Below are 19,686 nucleotides of genomic sequence, written 5' to 3' on the forward strand. Positions count from 1 at the left end.
CAAAACAAGGATTTGGCAGGAATGTTGCTTATTGTTCATCATCCATATGAAATAGGGGACATGCATGGTGTTGATGTTATTTATTATGTAGTTTGCCTCCCCTAGTATTATTAGGTATAAGAGAAGATTTGGTGGAAAAACTTTAATGCTTAACAGCCAGATTCAGTGATGCATTGAGAGGTTAGGAGGTTTGATAACTTGCAGTTCTCTAGGTATTTGGAGGAAAAAAATTGTCAACTTTATTTTTGCCAGACAGTCTGTTAGAATTCAGGAGCACGTGATAATAGGTTTACCCTTCCTGGTCAAGTATTGGATAAATACATCTTTTTAGAGTCATTTACAGCCATTGAATTTCTTCAGCCCACTCTATCCTGCTATTACTGAGATGCACATCAAGTATGACACTAGTTCCTGGCATGAGTTTTAAATATATAGCCCATTAGCCATACCTCTTATTTGCTCTACACGGTACTTTTCATGAATTTGAAGTATTTACTGCTTGTAGCACTTTAGGACTAAAAAATGACCAGAAAAACTGAAACCGTGCAAAATGGTCTTAATAATCAATGGGGGGATTTATGATTGCTCTATGACCTTTAAAAATGTTGTCAAAACACTTAGACTTCTTATTGTGTGTTAAAACCATATAGGGGAATTTGAAAAAAGTAGGACTAAGACTTATTAAATGCGCTGGTAATTTAAAACACTGGAAATACTAAGAATTAAAGTGTTTTTTCCCCCCTTTGGAAAATATCAAGAGTAGCTTGAACAGCGCTCACCCACTTTTTCTGCTTGTATAACTTATAATACAGATGGAGCATTTTTTCTTTGCCTTGGCAAATTGTCACACTCCTGTCTAAGTTTGGATCAGTTTCCAACATTTTATCCTTTGTGCTTTCAGTGTGGTGAAATATGAATTTGTGTGTGTATGTGTGAGTGTGTGTGTGTGTTTCAATGTCAAGTGTTTTGCTGGCATCACTTCCTCTGGGACATCTTCCTTCTTTTCATCATGACGGCTTCCTCCATTTATATCAATACATCTGCAGGAGCTGAATTCCTCTGGCTGCATGTCGGTCAACAGTCCCACAGTCAGCTATTCCTTCTGTAACTTCCTTTCTGTTTGATTCACAGTTCGCCTCCAGCATTATCACTTTTTATTTATCTGCTGCACTTTCACGTTTCTTGGCCAGTTCCCTCCTCTGAGTGTCCATTTTTTTGTAAAACGTCACCAGGGTTTCATCAGTGGAAGATGGAGAGGCAGCACCACGGCCTCCTTTTCTGGCTCCGTGTGACTAAATGACAGATGCACGGTGACCCGTCCCTGATAGACTTTGAAGGAAGCGCTACGGTTGGTCACTGATCAGGATGCACATCTGTTATCCACATGGTGATCTGTGGACTGAAGACTTGGTAATGGATTTGTACTTTATGCATTGCCTCCTAGCTAACAAACCATGGTGGCTGACTTTTAAATGTATATTGTTGGGGGAACTTGGGTTATTTAACTGGACTGTGGTCATTGAGATTTTTGAGCGTTGGATCCATAGCAAGTGAGGGCTGCGTGTAGTTGCTGGAAGTTAAATATAGGATTACATATGTAGCTTTCAATTTCCAGTTTCTCTTGATAAAAAGAAACAATTAAAGTGTGTCTGCCCACCTTTCCTGTTTGCCTCAATTCTTACTACTCTCTGTTGTTATGTACTTGTGGTTTCTACTGCTGGGATGTCCAGTGCAGAAGCAACTAGCTCCTCACGACTACCAGTTACAAGTGGCTATTTCAATAAAAATATAAAGTTGATGTTTAGTTGTTAATTTTAAAATTATTTAAAATTAAGTGTAATTAAAATCTAATCCTTCTGTCCCACAAGCCACATTTCAAGTGCTTAGTAGCCACATGGGGCTAGTGGCTGCTTTACTAGTGCAGGATATAGAAACTTCCCATCATCACAGAAGTCCTACTAGATAACACTGCCCTAGAGGCATTCTTTTATATTATATCCATAATAGATCCCTATATTATGGATATAGGGAATCAAAATATTAAAAATCCATAATATTAATCCCTCTCAACTTGAGGGGTTTTTTTTCCTCCCTTTTTCATAGATTAAGCTGGACCAAAAATAATCTAAATAAGAGGGGTTTTTTTTGTTTGTTTGTTTTCAAGGAGAGTCTTGTTTCTTTGTGTTGTTTTGTTTTTTTCTCCATATGGAAACATTAATGATGATGGAATCTCTCTGGCTTAGTATTTGAAGTTGCAGTCTCCTGGAAAAATATTTTGTTATTAATAAGAAATTTGAGGCAATATTTTAGCAATAATTATGGTGAGTCAAACGATTTCTACTTCTCTTAAAAGTAATGATGGCAAAGATGGTGGTGATGATGGTGATATTGGTAATGATTGGTGGTAATGATGGTGATATTGGGGCCAACGTTTGATTCCCCATGCCAGCAGATCATCAGATAGCAAAAACATGTTTTTAAATATCTGGACATATAAGAAAATGGGAGTTATTTTTAAGATCCTATAGGAGGAGTGATGACATGTAAATATAAAATTGTTATGGAATTGCCAGAGCATCTGTTTCCACAATTTTTGCTTTCCTTGGCATGCTTAAATATTTTTTTTCAGTTATATACAAAATGAAATTCAAATACATTGAAATCTTGGGTTCAAGTGGTATTTTCATAGATCGTTTTGAAATTGTTGGGTCTTCTAATTTAAACATTAGGCAAATATATCATGCGCTGTGCTGACTAAACTGAAGATTGAAAGGGAAAGCCTGGAAAAACGTTGCAAATCCTGAATGTACTTAGATATTTTAAATGTGTTCAGTGTTTGTTTTTGTATTTTGAGGTTTTTTATTGTTAATTATGTTTTGAAAAATTCATACATTTCAAACTGGAGTGAAAGATGAAATTATAGCCAGATAACATATCCCTAGCACCTGGCTCCAGTGATGCTAGATTATGATGGACAAGAAAAATACAGAGAGAATATGAAATAAGAGAGGTGGATAGGTGAGTGGAATTCTGAGTTCTAAATGATAATAATACTGGTGTTGGTGAACAATATCCAAATCCTGTTCCACATTATGGTAGCAAAGAGGGGCATGCTGCATAGAGGGAAGCCTTGAAGGAATTCATTTCTATTGATTTTTTTTAAGCAACCGTATGTTTAGTATCCTTCACTTTATGGTATGAAATATGCTATTAAAATATCTTATTTAAAAAAAAGAAACAAAAAACAAAACCTTGTAACACACCAATGAAGTAAGTAGAAATATTAACCTAGCGTTAACAAAGACACTAGGGCTAAGAGATTTGAGGAAGAAAGAGTGGCTTAGAAAGAGTGGCTTGTGGTTTGAAACACTGTGTGTTTGAAGGTATTTCTCCTATTATAGTTTTAAAGATGTCACAACCTTCTTTGTCATTAGCAGTTGACTTGATAAGGAGAAGAGTTTAAGCAGGTGGAAAGAACAAACTTTTCCCTTTACAGGCTTTGGAGGTTTTAGTGATAAATGCTGAGCTATATTTGCATACAAATCACTATCTTGAAAATTTTGAGCCTGCTTTCTTGACGCTTCTTGCTGAAATTTTTTTTAAAATTTATTTGTTTTTAATGAATTGCCTCTTTGTTTTTAGAGGCTGCCTGATTAACTTATTCTATTCTGGAAGCTACCAGAGTGACATTAAAATGTCTTTTGCTTCCTGTTTTGGAAACATTTAGAAATCACTTGCTACTTAGAGTTTTCATGCCCCCCTTTTTTTTTCTGGTAGGATTTTTTGCATTTTTATTGTTGTAAGTGATTTAGCCTATTCTTTAATTTTGAATGGATCACACAATTCATCTTTATGTGTCCAGCTGTCTTTTGTTGGAAGAGACACGTCTTAAATTGTTCACTGCTGAATCAGATTAAAATTATTTTAGTGTTATTCCATTTAGAAAAAAATCTTTAGTTTGTCTTTTGTGAAGGGTTCATCCTATGAACACATTGCTTAGACACAAAATAAACTTTTTTTTTTTTTTTCACTTTTCAGGAGTGGATCTGATGTGAGAAACAAAGGCAAAAGAAAAATTAAATTTCCTTACTACCTATAGCTCACCGACAAGTCCTTGAAGCAGGCAGAGTGACATTCCTCTAGAAACTTAGCTGCCTCCATGTTAATACTTGGCTAAGGGCAAATGGCAATCTTAACCTGGCCCCCAGGACCCTGTAAGTCTACTTTAACATATAAAAATTCCTTTGGAAACTTCCTTTATCTCTAAACATCCCCAAGATACATGTTGGCAATCATGACCCAAGCGTATAACCCACTGATATACATCTGAAGGGTCTCATGACTCAGGTTTTATTGGACGGTAGACCTTTTCCAGCAATAGCTAGTAGCCCTCTCTCTGTCCTGGAAACCGTGCTTCCAGAATTTCTTAGAGACTTACACTATTCCTAATCACTTCCCAACTTGAAAGTATATAATGCACCACTCCTCGTGACCCGAGTACAGCTCTTTCTGCCCATGGGTTCTGTCCCCGTGCTTTAATAAAACCACCTTATTTCACCAAAGATGTCTCAAGAATTCTTTCTTGGCCATCAGCTTTGAGCACTGTCTTTCCTATATCAGGTCTGTTAGATTCTAAGCTATAATGAGTAGAAGTGTGAGCCTATTTTTAATCATTCTCTTGGGAACTAATTCCGAATAATTTTCTTATTCAAATTGATGATTCTTATTGTAGTTGTAGTCAGGAGACTAAGAATTTTTTTGCAAACTTAAGACCACAGGAGAATAATGCACACACATGTACACGTGCATGCATGAGCACACACACAGACTCACATGCATCTCCATCCCATCTTGCCAACATTTTCAGGAGATTCATAGAAGCCTGGAGTCCGTCTATACTCTCAGGATAGTTGGTTTTGGAAAATCTGTAAAATCAAGAAGGAAGGGTCTCTAAATAGCCTCATGACACTGCCCTCCCCTACCCAGTCACCATATTTCCTAAATTACACCACTCTCCACCTACCTTCTCAGGCCAGAAGCCTCCCACCTCTCAAACCCCCCATCAGTAAGTGCTGTTGCTCCTGCCTCAGAAATATATCTTAGATTTTCTGGATCTACACCGTCACCACCATAGTTCAGGCCTATTTGGAATGTCTCAGCTGTTGTCTGGTAAAGCCATCCCCAATGGCCTTCAGATTTTATCCTTGCTTTGATTGAATCCTTTTTTTTTTTATACAACATTTATAGTGATTTTTCAAAAAGGGAACTTAGACTCTGTCATAAATCTCTATTACCCACTGTCTGAGATGGTTCAGACACATAGAATCAATCCATACTGCCACCCAAAGCTATGGAGAGCCAGGACTGTCTCCTGACACTCCAGATCAACAGGCCAAGTTTATTCCCAACATAGCAGTGCTGGCTTGGTATGTCCTTCCCCTTGTACCATTGCATCTTTGCTTTCTTATCTCAACCCTTGTCTCTTTCACAATAGACCATGTTTTTATCTGTCTCCTACCTTTTCGCCCTCTAGAATGTACACTTTTGGACGAGAAGGGATGTGATGCATATGGCTGGTGTGTATTGTGTCTTCAGCATCTTATGTAGGAGGCTTTTTTTAAATTATGTTTTTTTATTTTAATTCCAGTGTTTTAACTACAGTATTAGAGTCTTAGTTATCTTAATATATACTTAATGAATAAATGAAAAACATATAAAGCCCTAAAAAGTGTTTTGGTTCTACTCTTTCCTCCAAAATGTGGCTTTATGGCCTTCCTTCTGTAATTCACATAGAAATTTATTCATTAAACACTTGTATACCTTTCAACATGAAATATTCTCAAATCTCTTTTAGATTGCTAACTTAGGGAGGGCTGAATCTATTTATTTATTCATTTTGGGGCGGGGGGAGGTTAATTCACATTCTGAGAATGCCCTATTAATATAATTATGGCTCTCTGTTTTTGAAATAAGGAATTTTTTTTCTATCAACATTCGTATTTGTTGCAAAAAAGATCTCATCATTGTTTTTTAAAAGAATGTAGAACAATGTTATTCTCAGATCTTTCCAAGCTCCAATGAGTTAATGGACTACAAGTTTCCCATTTAAAATGCAAGCACTGCCTTTGATGTGTGAAGGGAAGGGTATCTTATGTTTAGTTTCTCTATGCCTTTAGCTGGGTCTCCTTTTGATTAAGAATTCAGAACTAAGCATTTTTTTTTTCCTAAGTAGTAAGCGCATTTCCTTTAATTATTCTCATATAAGTTAGTTGAGTCTGGTCTTGTTCAGTAGTCTCAGAAACAATTTCTGAAACATTTTGAAGAATTACTTATATGAAAGAATTGTTTCCCAGATTAAGCAATGAGTGAGTTCCCATGTCACTTTCTCTTGCACCAAATATTTACTGAAGTCCTATTCTGCATTATATTATGTGTGTCACCAGGAATGTCAGTTGAGCCTGTTTACTAGGGAACATTTCCAATCTTCTAAGAATGCTTTCCCTTTGGAATATTTCCTTTAGATGTTTTCCCCCTTCTTGAGGAGGAGGCAGAAAATGGAAGCAGAGAAGTGTCCCTTTCCTATTTCTTTTGTCCTGTTAAAGAGTCTCTGCTGTACCATATTTATATTTTCGTTGTTTTTCACCTTCCATAGTATCTGAACTGTGATGGGTGGGTGGCTTCATTGGCTTATCCAACTGTATTGGAGATCTGTTGGAAGTTAGACTTTTCAGTAGCTCTTGAGCGGCATTAACAAACCAGAAGTTGGAGTCCATGCTTTTCAGGACCTAGCAGAACTTGTATTGGAAGGACCCTCACTGTATGAGAGTTTGGATCCCAGTCTGGCCATCATGTAGAAGTAGACACTCCAGGTGCTCTGTGCTCATTCACATGCTGGTAAAATAGAAGTGTACATGGTCAAGTGCTATGAAATTACTTATCTTGCCTGTGGTTTTTCCAGCAGATCTCCTATGAATTATAGATCTTTAGCATTATTTCCTGATCTATACTAGAATTAAAAAGCTTTTCACTGAGTTTTTGAAGTGATTCTCATCACAGAGTATATATGAAGTTTAAAAAACTACTCATTGAGGATGATCCTTAAATATATCCTTCCTCTGACAAGTGTACTTTATTCTTCTCTGCAATACTCTTCCAGCTCTTAACACCTAAGAGTTAGGTTTTTACAACATTCTCATCTTGGTGTATTCCCACTTGCATGTTGGCACATTATGGACAGGTATTTCTGAGTGACAGTGACTCTTCTTTCAATATTCTCCGAACTAGAATTATTTAAAACCCATATTCTTCTGTGTGTCTTCAGGACAATACCAATAATACCGGATTTTCATAATTGTTACTCAGAGACATTGCAATGCCTAGAAATGTATTCCTTATCAGTGAGAAAGGGAGGAAGTGAGCCTTGGGGAAAAAATTGTATTGCTTCCTAATCGAAGAATGGCAGACACTTGATTATGCACAGTGATATTCTTCCCTCCCTTGTGGTAGCCAAGACTAACAAATCTCTCCATTCTTCCCTCCTGATTCCTATCAAGGCTTTAGAATCCTCTTCAAAATATCGCTCGAAGCAGCTACTACAGGTTAGTTGAGAGCTAGCAAAAGAGATGAAACCTATTTGGCAGACTTGCTCTAGTCACTGAGAACTCATGATGAACAGAGCCCCCTGCTGATCTGTAAGGCCAGTCCAGTCTGACTGCACAACGGAAGTTTCTGGTTGCCATGGAAAAGGAAGGAGAGCTTTGGGGTCTCACACTGCAGTTAAGGGCTCTAGTCCGTAAGTGACATATATACTTCTGCTCACAATTCTTTGGCCAGAATTCATCTTCAGCTTCATCTAAACCACAAGGATCCAGGAAGTATAATCCTATCTTGTGCCTGGTTATGGAAAGAACCTGAAATAGTTGGTTAACAACAGTAGTGACCTTCATAGTCCATTAGATATATTTTAATGCTCAACTTGTCAGCATATTTCATTTAGCAGAATGCCCTCTTGCTTTGCCCATGTGAATTAACAGGATGTTTATTTTTTTGTTGTTTAAAAATAGCAGTCTTGGGGCACCTGGGTGGCACAATGGTTGCATATTTGCCTTTGGCTCAGGTCATGATCCTGGGGTCCTGGGATGGAATCCTGCATTGGACTCCCTGCAGGAAGCCTGGTTCTCCTTTTGCCTGTGTCTCTGCCTCTCTCTGTGTCTCTCATGAATAAATAAATAAAATCTTAAAAAAAAATAGCAATCTTTAGCAGGCACCTCTATGTTGAGGTAAATGATGCTCAGGATTCCCAAAGAATACCCCCTGGAACATTTGTCCTATGCAATGTTCTAAAAAGTAGTAGTAGTAGTAGTAGTAGTAGTAGTAGTAGTAATAGTAATAGTAATAGTAATAATTTTATTTTAAGCAAATAAGAGAAATGCTGCATGGTATCTCTACTTTTTGAGAAGTCAGAATGCACATTAGCCCATTAAATATCCTTATGTGTACTGCTGTAAAGAAACCTGTTTTACTTCATTTAATCCAGTGCTTTTTAACTGTCTTTGACCATACATTTTTTTCCCCTGTATAATGTGTGATAACATCTCATAAAACCAGTGTTCTGGTGAACCACTGTAGTGCACACTGCAACAGACACATGAAGACTTTCATGACTTTGGGGGCATTGAAACAGCGTAGATAATTTTACCACATGGCCTTAGCCAAGATTTTCACTTTATAATTGTGTTATCTTGAGTGTGTCATTTCACTTTGTTGGCTGGAACTTCTGAATCTGCAAAAAAGGGGGTGATATTATCTATCTCAAAAGGTCACTGTTTACCACTAGAACATAGTAGGCAGCAAACAAGTGTTGTATGTTCTTTTCTTCTCCTTCTGATATTATTTACTTTGCCCCACATATTTAATTTAATATAAGCATAAACTTTTCCCATTCTGATTTTCTTAGGATAATCAATAACATTCCTTCGCCTTGAAAAATATACAGAATTATGTGTGAAATTTGAACCAAGGAGTCTGTACCACATTGCTGTCAAGCTGCAGGCTCCTATTTGATTTTACTTTCTTTGAAGGCCACATGTTCACTTCTCCCTTTGAATGTGTTTCTTACCTTTCAGCATCCAGACTGGTATAGGAGATCGGAGGATGGCTCAAAGCAGATCTACTTAGTGAAGGATACCTGACTTCCCTTCCTCCAGATGACTAAAGACTCACTGTCGCTGTATGCTTGGCCCAGAGCATTGTCCAGATCAAAACATGAGAATTCTCATGGATATTTAAGAGATATTTGTCCTGAAATCCAGGAATGAGCAGACCACTGTCATTATCTTTATCACCTGGAATTTATTATATTCTGGAAATCAAATTTGCTTCAAAATATATTCACACCATTTATGCTCATTGTTTTTTTTAAATTTTTATTTATTTATGATAGTCACACAGAGAGAGAGAGAGGCAGAGACACAGGCAGAGGGAGAAGCAGGCTCCAAGCACCGGGAGCCCGATGTGGGATTCGATCCCGGGTCTCCAGGATCACGCCCTGGGCCAAAGACAGGCGCCAAACCGCTGCGCCACCCAGGGATCCCCATTTATGCTCATTGTTGATGACTATCCTATGATGTTTTCATTGAGTTACTATATAGTGGATATGTTAATATCCAGTGAAGAAAGATGTGGCCCAAACTGGCAAGTTTCTTCTTTAGAATTGTATAGCTTAATTTGGAGGATAATATTTCTACCTTTCTGATAAGAAAAGTCACATGAGTGCTTACATTATGAAGAGTAGATTACTTTTTGAGATGTCACCTACTTTGATTCAAAGCTCTGTAACTGTGGTATTTAAATCAAATAAATTGAATCTCCTCTTAAAAAATACCTCACAGTCCATCCTGTTCTGTTGTTTTTTGAAGTGACATTATGAATTATTTTAAACATTTGCAAGGGCTAGGATTATTTGTTAGAGCAAATAACTCATTACACAGGGTCTCCAGAAGTCTACCGTGCAAACTGGGAAATTCCTTGCTTGTCATTGAACTACATACTAATCTGCAGTAGAGATGAATAGGCACTCTACTTTTTTATTAGTTCCAAAGAATGACTAATTCTTCGTCATATTATTTGATACTGACTTCCTCCATATTCATATATGCACATGCTAATCAGCCTCATCAGAATCAATGATATTTTGATGGTTTGATTTATTTTAGTGACTTTTATATTCTGAATCCCTAGAATAGATCAGATATAGAAAAATAAATGGGAGCAAGTCTGAACAACTCCGAGAATAATATTCTGCTGTCTTCTTTAATTAATCATCTGAATCAGTACATTTCCATTTCTCTGTCATGACTCTATATTTAAACATTTCATATTTGTTACAGAAATGCACATAAAATTATTAGATCATCAGTTATTATCCACGATGAGCAAATTTTAAACTTATCAAATTTATTTTGAATAAAAATGTAGCAACATAATGAACATTTGATGTAGCTGGGCAGATTCTCACTTTTGCAGCATTCCCCTTTGTTTGTGACTCTGCCAGGCATCTGCAGATGTTTTTGTGGTTCTTGAGGAAGGAGAGGAGGCCACAGAAATGACCCCTGCATCTCTTGTTACATGCCTACTCTGATTGGTGATGACTGCTCAGAAGGCAGGCTTGAGAAGGAATCTGAGTCTCTGTGGTTCAAGGAGAGAATTATGTGGCTGATTATTGACGTCTGCCGTGAGCTTAGCACTGGAACGTAGTGGCAGAGGTGCAACGTTTTGTCATCTTGTGTGTAATGGAAGGAGCTTTAGTTTGGGAAGTCAGACAGCAAAGTTTCAATTCCAATTGTGCATCAATGTGGCTTTGAGCATATCAATTAAACACTGTTTCCCCGTTTTTTCCCCCATCCAACAGGGAAGATATTGCTGTAAAAATAATTGAAGGTTAATATTTTAGACCTATCCCGGCTGCAAAAATGCCATGGTAGTATCTATTCTGTAGGATGTCTAAGATACTTTGGGCACCTGGTCATTTTTATAAAATCTCTGAGACTTCTTTTCAGTTACCATCTGTGGTCGATTATTATGGTGATGACCCCCCCCCCCTCCCGCCCCAGTGCAATAGGACTTCCACTGCTCCTACCTCTTTTCAGTGTGGTCTTTCTGCTCCCCCATCAGGAGATAAAATTTATTTATCTACCTTCAACCTGGGCTGGCCTGTCATTTCCTTTGACCAATAGAAGGTAGGAGAATTTAAGCCTTCAGAGTTGTTAGAATTTCTGCCTCTGGATTGGGATGAAAGGGCATGTGGAGTGAGGGGCCAGAGGACCCAGCTGAGCCCAGCCCCAAGCCTACATGCCAACTGCAAACAGTTGCATGAGTGAGACAAGCACAAAAACCTCCCACAGAATCAGGATAAGAAAACAAAGTAGTGCTATTTTAAACCTATGTGTGTGTGTTTGTTGTCATAATGCAGAAGTAGACAGCTGATAGGGAAGTTGGAAGTCAGTCAGTAGGTCTCCTATGACTGGAAAAGTTCTAACAGTTGGTTCTGTCTCTTAGCTAGGGTACCTTAGTTCTCTTCCATCTGGTTCTTATTCCCTAGCGGGCCACCTGGGCTTTTCACAGCATTTTAGTCTCTGTTCCAAGAGGACACAAACCAGAAGTTGTCAAGTCTGTTAAGGCCTGACCCTAGAAAGTCACACAGTGAAGCTTCTGTCACATTCCACTGATCAAAGCAAGTCACAAGGCCAGCCAAAATTCAAGGGGAGAGGAAACAGACTTCCACTTTTGATGAGAAGAGAAACAAAGTCACTTTGCAAAGGGGCAGGTGGGATAGGAGGGACTTCAGTGGTAATATTTGTAAATAATCTACCGCACCAACCTCAGGTGCTTGATTAGTACAAGTTCCCACTAGATTTCTTTCTTTCGTTGTGTGTGTTCTGGGTTAGTTGTGTGCCACCAGGAGTTCAGCACAGGACCTGGCATGCTGTGTCATCATTGCTTCAGTGTGGTAAAAACACCCCACGTGTTTACATCCAAAGGACAGAGACAGGCACTCCTAGGCTTGTGGTGAGTGGAAAGGAAGAGAGAAAGGAAAGGCATTACCAAATTTCTGGTGGTCCCTGGTCATAAATATAATGGTGTAAGAGAGTCAGCGATTCCCATTCACTGTCCAACAGGCCGTGGGATTTTTCAGTGTGTCTGTCTGCCTAGCCCATTGATATTGACTGTTGTAGTGAAGCTTCCTCCAGAATCTGCCAGCCCAGGGGAGTCAAAGGTACGTTGACGCAAGCCAGCCTCAAAAATGGAAAAGGGCCAGGTAGTAGCTACATTTGTGGTGAGCATATCATAAGTATAAACTTGGGAAATCATTGTGTTGTACACCTGGAACTAATGTAATCTGCATCAACTGTACGTTAGTTTGAATGAATGAATGAATGAATGAATGAATGACAGGAGGGAGGGAAAGAAGGAGGGCAGAAAGGAAAGGACCAAAATATAGGCTCCGTATCCCTCCATACTTCCTCCTGCTGAACCCCTGGTACAAGGAGGTTCTCTCATTCTTGGTGTCCTTAGTCACAGTTCTCTGTTAGGATGAGGGCATACTTACTATTACTTCCCTTGCCCAGTACTGAGGCTTCCTCCCATGATGGAGTTGTGTGTCTCCGATGTTTTCTTCATCCCAGGCTTGGTGTGTCTCAGCCATCAGCAGTTTTGCACAATATCTTTGTGTTTCATGAAACACATGGCTCTTTTTCCCAAACAGACTCTGGGAATTCAGGGCACGCTTTTAATAAGAGGCCAGGCAGACACTGAGTCCTAAAAGTACAAAAGTACAAAAGGTACAATGTCATAGCCCTATGGTTAATAGCATGAACCTTGGAATCAGACAGGCTTGGGCAGAAATCTAGCTTTAATCTCAAGTTGAGAGTGCTGTCTTGCACAAGTTTCTTATTTCCTATAAGCTATAATTTCCTCATCTGCAAAATAGGAATTATAATAGTTCTTTCTGGATTTGTTGGAAAGACTAAGTAAAAGAGAGTACATATATAAATGAAACACAATGATTGTGTCCAAAGAAAGAATGTCTGACAACTTTCTTTAAAGCTAACCATAAGTTGCTAGGACATTTTCAAGGACAGATCTTGGTCCAAATTTGGAGAAATAGTTTCTGATTTTAGAAAATTGAAATGCAAGACCATACTGAAAAGTTTATCTCAAACCCCTAGGCAGAGTTAGATTTTGCCCCTCTGTGCTTCCACAACATTCTGTACTGATTTCTATCAATAGTCTTCATCTCTCTCTGTTGTGATGATCTGTCTATACTGCAAGACAGTTTGGGACATCAGAGTTGCACCCTTCAAGGTCAATTACTCTGCTGTGTTCATCTTGGCACCCTAAATACTAGCACAAACCCTGGACTGAGAGGAGGCTGTAGTGGTGGGACGGATGGATGAGTGGGTTCACAGCCGATCCACTGGTTGAATTACTCCCCAATTTGTAAAATTCACTTTAAGTGTCATTTGCACTGGGAAGCCTTTGATTTTCCTCTGCTATGAGGAATCTCTTTGTGGACCACAGGAACTAAACTGTAACTATTCCCTTCTCTTCTTAAAAAAAAAAAAAAGAATATTATAACTAAATGGACTTATCTACTTTAGATTATAAAGAGACACCAGATCCCATTTGATACTCTCTTTCATAGGTTTTCACCCATGATGAGTCTTGGAGAAACATATATTAAATTTAATTATGCAGATTAACTTCTTTGAGGGTTATCATGCATGTTGGCTAAAAAGTCTCTTCAGGGGTGTTAATCCCAAGCAAAGAGGACTCAAAAGAACGTGTGTTCTAATAGCCTATGTATAATACAGGATTTTCCCTTTAACAGTGCCTAAGAATCTCTAAATTAAATTATACAGCATCTGTGATATTACCTTAAAACTACTGGCATACAAATAGTTGCAGTAGAATTACAAGAGCTGTCTGCTGTTCTTCAAAATTAATTTACTTTCCCTCAGTTGTTTGTCTATGAGAAGCATGTAGCGCATGATACCCACCATCTTTAAGCAATATGGTGTTTTCTTCTAAGGCTTATGCACTTATTTTGAGAAAATGCTTTTATTTTCAAATGAATTTATGAATAACATACTGTTCTGGTGCTCTCATATGTTTGTAGATCATATGCTTTGTTCTTCCTATTAAAGATGGCAGAAACTCCTTTAATTGCATTGGGGAGTAACACTCATGATTTATCTAGATGATATCATCACCGTAACAGATTTTCTGATTGTGATTAGTCTTTAAAAGCATCAAAAGTGCTACACAAATTCATGAAATTTCTCTATAATGCTTAGGTGTTTTTCCTTAGAAAGTGATAATTTTTAAGGTACCATAAGGATGTTTGTCCAGTATGCTACGTAAATAACACTATTGTGTTATTCAGACTTAGGAAAAGAATGGGCCCCCAAATAGTTCTAACTTCTTTTAGTTCCTTCTTGCTAATGTGATTCCTTTAAACCTTGGGTTGACATTATTAGATCCATGGGCGAAATCTGGTTGGCCTCTTCTTTTTGTAAATAAAGGTTTACTGGGACATAGCCATGCCTACTATTGTTTGTCTTGTCTATAGCTGCCTAGGGATATAGCCCACCGAACAAAATTTTACCATGTGGCCTTTTGCAGAAAACGTTTGCTGACCTGCTTTAAATCCTTTATGAATCTGCTTCTATTTTGGGGAGCATGGGATATTCAAACAAACTCAATCACCCATAGTTTCCCCAGAACACTTGCCTTATTAAGATGTCCCAGGTTCTGCTGCATTGGGTGCTTCCCTCTGTCTCTGTATCTTCTAATCCTACATCTGAAATTCCCATAGTATTGTACTTATCTGTTTCCATGCCCATCTCCTGAACTGGAAGGACAGGGGCAACTTCCTGTTCTCCTCTGCTCTTCCCAGAGCCTGGCACAGTGTCTATACCTATTCAGTGCTCACTGTTCACAGAGTGAACAAATGAATTACAATTCCTAAATATAAAGCAGCATTTTTATAGGTATAATTTATAGGTATAATTAGGTATATTTATAGGTATAATCTGAGACTCTGAATAATTTAGAAACCACTTGTTTATATTTTTTTTAATAATGAAAAGATTTTGGGGACTCCTGGGTGGCTCAGTGGTTAAGCGTCTGCCTTCGGCTCAGGGCATGATCCTGGAGACCCATGATCAAGTACCACATCGGGCTCCCTGCATGGAGCCTGCTTCTTCCTCTGCCTATGTCTCTGCCCCTCTATCTCTTTTTGTCTCTCATGAATAAACAGTTAAAATCTTTAAAAAAATACAAATAAAAAATAAAAGATTTTTTAACAAGGGCTTTACCCTCATCATTACATTTCCTTTATGCTTGGATGGTAATTAATTTACATTAAAAACAAGTTTATGTTTTTCCAGATCACATCTAGCATTAGTTCTAATTAAGCTAAATATTAAGAACAAATCTCTTTGAATTAAAAAAAATCTTGCAGACCATCCCAATCTCATGTCAATGGTTGAAAATAAATGGACATTGTATCCATTTTGTCAGGGTCTTAGGACTCAGAGGTAGCCAATAAGAGGGTCTGGTTCATAAAGCATTCGCTCGTTGCAGCAATACTTATTAAATCTGGTGTTCTGGGAGGGATGAAACAGTGGTAAACAAAATAGTCTTTCCTCTGTGGAGCTTATGTTCTCATTCAGGTAGGTAGTCAATCAAGAACACTTCCAGCTGGTGGCAAGGCCTATGGCAAGATGAAAACAAGGTGACAGAAGAGAGAGTAACTGGGTAGCAGTTTAAACTGGTGGTCCTGGAATGCTCCTTTGAGGGAATAGCATTGGAATTAGAATTGGAATGATAAGAAAGAAGCAACCATGTGAAGATCATGGGAAATTGGATTCTAGGCAGAACAAACAGCTGGGATGAAGGCCCCCCAATCTGGGAAGGAGTTTAATGTGTTAGACGAACAGAAGGAAGGCAAATGTGGCAGATGTACAGTGTGTAGAGGAAGATGGGGGAAGAGAAGCTTCAGGAAGTAGGTAGGCAGTAGTGGGGAAGTGTTGAGGTTAGGGCATATAGGCTCTTAATGCTCTGGTTTCAGAGGAACTGAGGGATGGGGCTTGGTCCTAACTTTCTGATGCCATTTAGTATCTAGAATGGCCTGGGGAGACTAGTGAGTCTGTTGTTGGTCTGGTCAGTGACCCACACAGTAGCCAGGAGCTCCAGAGCCCCACGCTATGTAACTCCAGACCCACCTACCTCCCTCTGGAGTCCTGGGAAGCCTACCTGTGTGTCCACTGCCAGGTTGAGATGCTTGTTGGTCCATCCTCTGGGTCTAAACAGAATGAAGATGATGATTACCTACATGAACACCTGTCCAATTAAGCACCTTTAGAAGTTAACCCTATTTCATCTTATCATTCACATGGGAACATGGTTTGTTACGTTCAGATAAGATGTTTTCTTAATGAAGGATTAGATTTCAGGGACTATATATGTCAGGGCAGTGTGGCCTAAATGGGCTGGTGAAAAAGATTCACTTAAATGAGAATGTGTTTAGCCTGTCCAACTGTTTTGTGACATGTTGTTATTAGTATTATTAGCGTTCAATTAAAGTAATAAATGCGTGTGATCCATGACCTTGCAGTTGAGTGTACACAGGATACAACAGCTGACAGATTCAGCCATTTTGATTCACTTCCATAAATGTTTTGGTTCATTAAACATTGGATCAAGCCAATCCTTAGCATCAGACAAGGAAAATGAACAGATAATAAAATATTTTGTATGGCATTGGGAAAATAACACCCTTCAGATGTCACTGATATTCCTAAAGTTACATCAAATACAAAGAATTTCAGATTCATTCCAACAATTTTGACGGTTAGCTGGTGTTTCAGTAAAATGTCCTTCCTTCCCTACCTGGTTGCTCAGACAGTTTGTTTAGATGTAGCTCACCCCAGCAATTATGGGTATTGTTGGAAGCTTGCAAAGTTGTCATCTTGCTGTGGTTTGGTGAAGTCAAGGCCTAAGGAAGTTTGTAGGGAGGAGGAAGGAGAGGGAGGTGCTGGGAGGAGGATGATGGAAAAAGGTCTCTTTTAACAAAGAAAAGGCAACTCAGTGGGAGTGGAGGCTGGCAATCTGCTAAAAGGAAATGAAAGGAAATTCTTCATTTCTAAACGGTTCATTGACCCATGATAATAAAGCAGCCCTGCCAAAGAAGGATAATTATCTTTTTAAGTATCTGATGCCCTGTGGGTGAAGGCTTCCCTTCTCCTCTCTTGAAAAATGAACTCAGATTAAACAAATGCTCCTTTTCCTAGTTTACCATTGACATGAATTTCCTGATTATGAGCAAAATTAATCAGTTTTCCCTTTCTTCCCCCCCTTCTTTTATGGAAATCAGGCCCACCCAGCTGAGCTCAGTGCATTTCCCTTTGGGCTTTGACTCCTACCAGTATGATGGGCTACAGTGCTTGATATTCTAGTGAGACTAGCAATCGTAGAATTGGGGTTTTATTATGCCCCTTAGCTGCTTAGCTTTAGGCAAAGCATGCTCTTTTAAAGCAACAAGAACAAGGCAAAAAGAAAGAAACAGAAAAGAGCATTAGAGCACTTTTTTCTCCTGCTAGTATCTGAAAACTAAACAAAAATTAATATATCTGTGTATGTGTGTATAATATATATGTATATAATATATATATGTATGTATGCATGCAGCCACACATATGAGGAGTTTAAATATAAAAACAACCGAAATGTTATTGATGGTGTAACATAGAATATTAATTTGTCACCAACAAATGATCAAACTTACTTTATTTTTCCCTAGATCTTGTTTGTTTGGGCCAATAGCATAAGTATGTTGACTCGTCTGACTTAGAGAATACATTAAGATGGTGTTGTCTGCATAAGTTAAAAAAAAAACACCCTTTTCTTAAATTAATGATTTACCTTCAACTGGCTTCCTGAATTCTTAATAATCAGTTTGAGAACATTTGTCATAAATTGCCTCACCACATGGTACATCTCTTATTATAAATGAAGTTTACTGTACATTTTCAGAATGTCTATACTCCTTTTAAATATAAATAAAACAACTCCTATTGTATTTTCATTACATATTTCTCTAAAGAGATATTGAAATTAAAATTTTAATCATGGATATTCTGCTTGCTTTTCCAACCCAGTGCCTTTGGCTGCTTGAGAAGACAGAGCTTTTGAATTGGGGTCAGGAGATAATGGTCCAGAATAGATTTTGCCTCTTGGCATAATTATTTCAGCCAGCACTTGAGTCTCTCTGAACATTAATGTTCCTTTCTCTTAAAAGATTTTCTCTAGTACACCACTGTTTCCCCTTCAAAATATAATTAACCATGTTTATAAGCTCTTTTTGAACTTCTTGGAGTTTGGTGGTTGGTAAATATTTGTTCTTTTATTCCTTAGTCTTTGAGAGTTCAGGCGCTGGGCCAAGGGGATTCAGTACTGTGGGAATAAACTTCTTGGTAAAAATGCTACCAAAAACAAGCAAAGTGTGCCTTAACAGAACTCACCACAGATGTCCTGGTGTGTCCCCTTCGGCCGGTAGAGCGTTTCCGAGACCTGCGTCCGGATGAAGTGGCGGATTTGTTTCAGGCGACTCAGAGAGTTGGGATGGTGGTGGAGAAGCATTTCCAGGGAACTTCTCTCACATTTTCCATGCAGGTGAGTGTACAGATGGCTCAGAAGTTACTTTTCTAACTTTTCACATCTTAGCATTGGACTCCCTTTTAAGCTGCCATCTCACTGGTAAGGCAGCTGTGGTTGTTTGTGTCTTACGTAATAGCAGAAAAATGTGTTACTAACCTGGGACCATCCTACTGTCCACTGGCCCCAAGATGGACTGCGGGATGTCAGCTGAGGCACTGTCTGCAGTGTTGTTTACAAAGCAAGTGGGAGTAATAGACAAGTGATTTCATGGACATTAAGACATTCCAGATCTTTTACTGGAACTGGGATTAGACTAGTTATTTTTATTGTGTGGTAAATATGTTTTGAGTACTGCATGGGCCTAGCCCTGCTCTGCTTTAGGATAATAGAGAAATGCAAGTTAGATGGGACCTTGCCCTCAGAGGGTTCCTTTTCTCTTTAACTTAAGCCCCAGTGATTGATTATGGATTGGTATGAAGCTGGATTGACTGAATATTCTGTGTGGTCTGCTTCTCTGGAAGAAAATGAGTCACCCCCCCCCCGCCCCCCATTCAGTGGAGATCTTTAGGCAGAGGTTGAGCAGAGTGTGGGAGAAGGAGGTCTGTGGTAAGTCATCGGCTGTGGGAATTGAGTAAATCAGTATGACATATCCTATGCCCCTTCAGATACCCCGTGGGAAGAGCAGGGGGTATTAATACCTAATTATAGTCCTTAGTGGCCTTGAAATTAAATGACTCTGCAGTAACCCCTTGGTAAGGAATTGGCTTATTCCATCATGTGAGACCTTGCCCCTCTGTGCTTTAGTTATGCAGAATATTTACCATCCTTCTTCTACCTTCCTCATCTCCCCACCATAGACCTTCAAAGACAACAGATAAAGAAGGCTGGTCTTTTCAGGTTATGAAAGGCTCAGACTAAAAATGCTCTTAAATGCTTCTTAAAAATTTTTTTGCTGCCATATCTATG

The 19,686-nt window shown here is 38.6% G+C and overlaps 1 protein-coding gene and 1 long non-coding RNA gene across 2 annotated transcripts in view; one reads left to right on the plus strand and one right to left on the minus strand.

The window, feature by feature from the left end:
* FHIT (fragile histidine triad diadenosine triphosphatase) overlaps positions 1–19,686 on the plus strand; it is a 980,189-nt gene that overhangs the window by 706,675 nt on the left and 253,828 nt on the right. The window contains exon 3 of the mRNA XM_072720552.1: positions 18,590–18,735. Coding sequence (XP_072576653.1) covers positions 18,590–18,735 — 146 coding nt within the window. The remainder of the gene's footprint in view (positions 1–18,589; positions 18,736–19,686) is intronic.
* On the minus strand, positions 10,295–16,366 carry LOC140593925 (uncharacterized). The gene is made up of 2 exons (XR_011994357.1): positions 16,318–16,366; positions 10,295–12,816 (listed from the first exon to the last, which is right to left on the minus strand). It is a non-coding gene; the product is annotated as an uncharacterized lncRNA (long non-coding RNA).

This window comes from Vulpes vulpes, chromosome 9 (assembly GCF_048418805.1).
Source record: "Vulpes vulpes isolate BD-2025 chromosome 9, VulVul3, whole genome shotgun sequence".
In the NCBI taxonomy this organism is placed as follows: Eukaryota; Metazoa; Chordata; class Mammalia; order Carnivora; family Canidae; genus Vulpes; species Vulpes vulpes.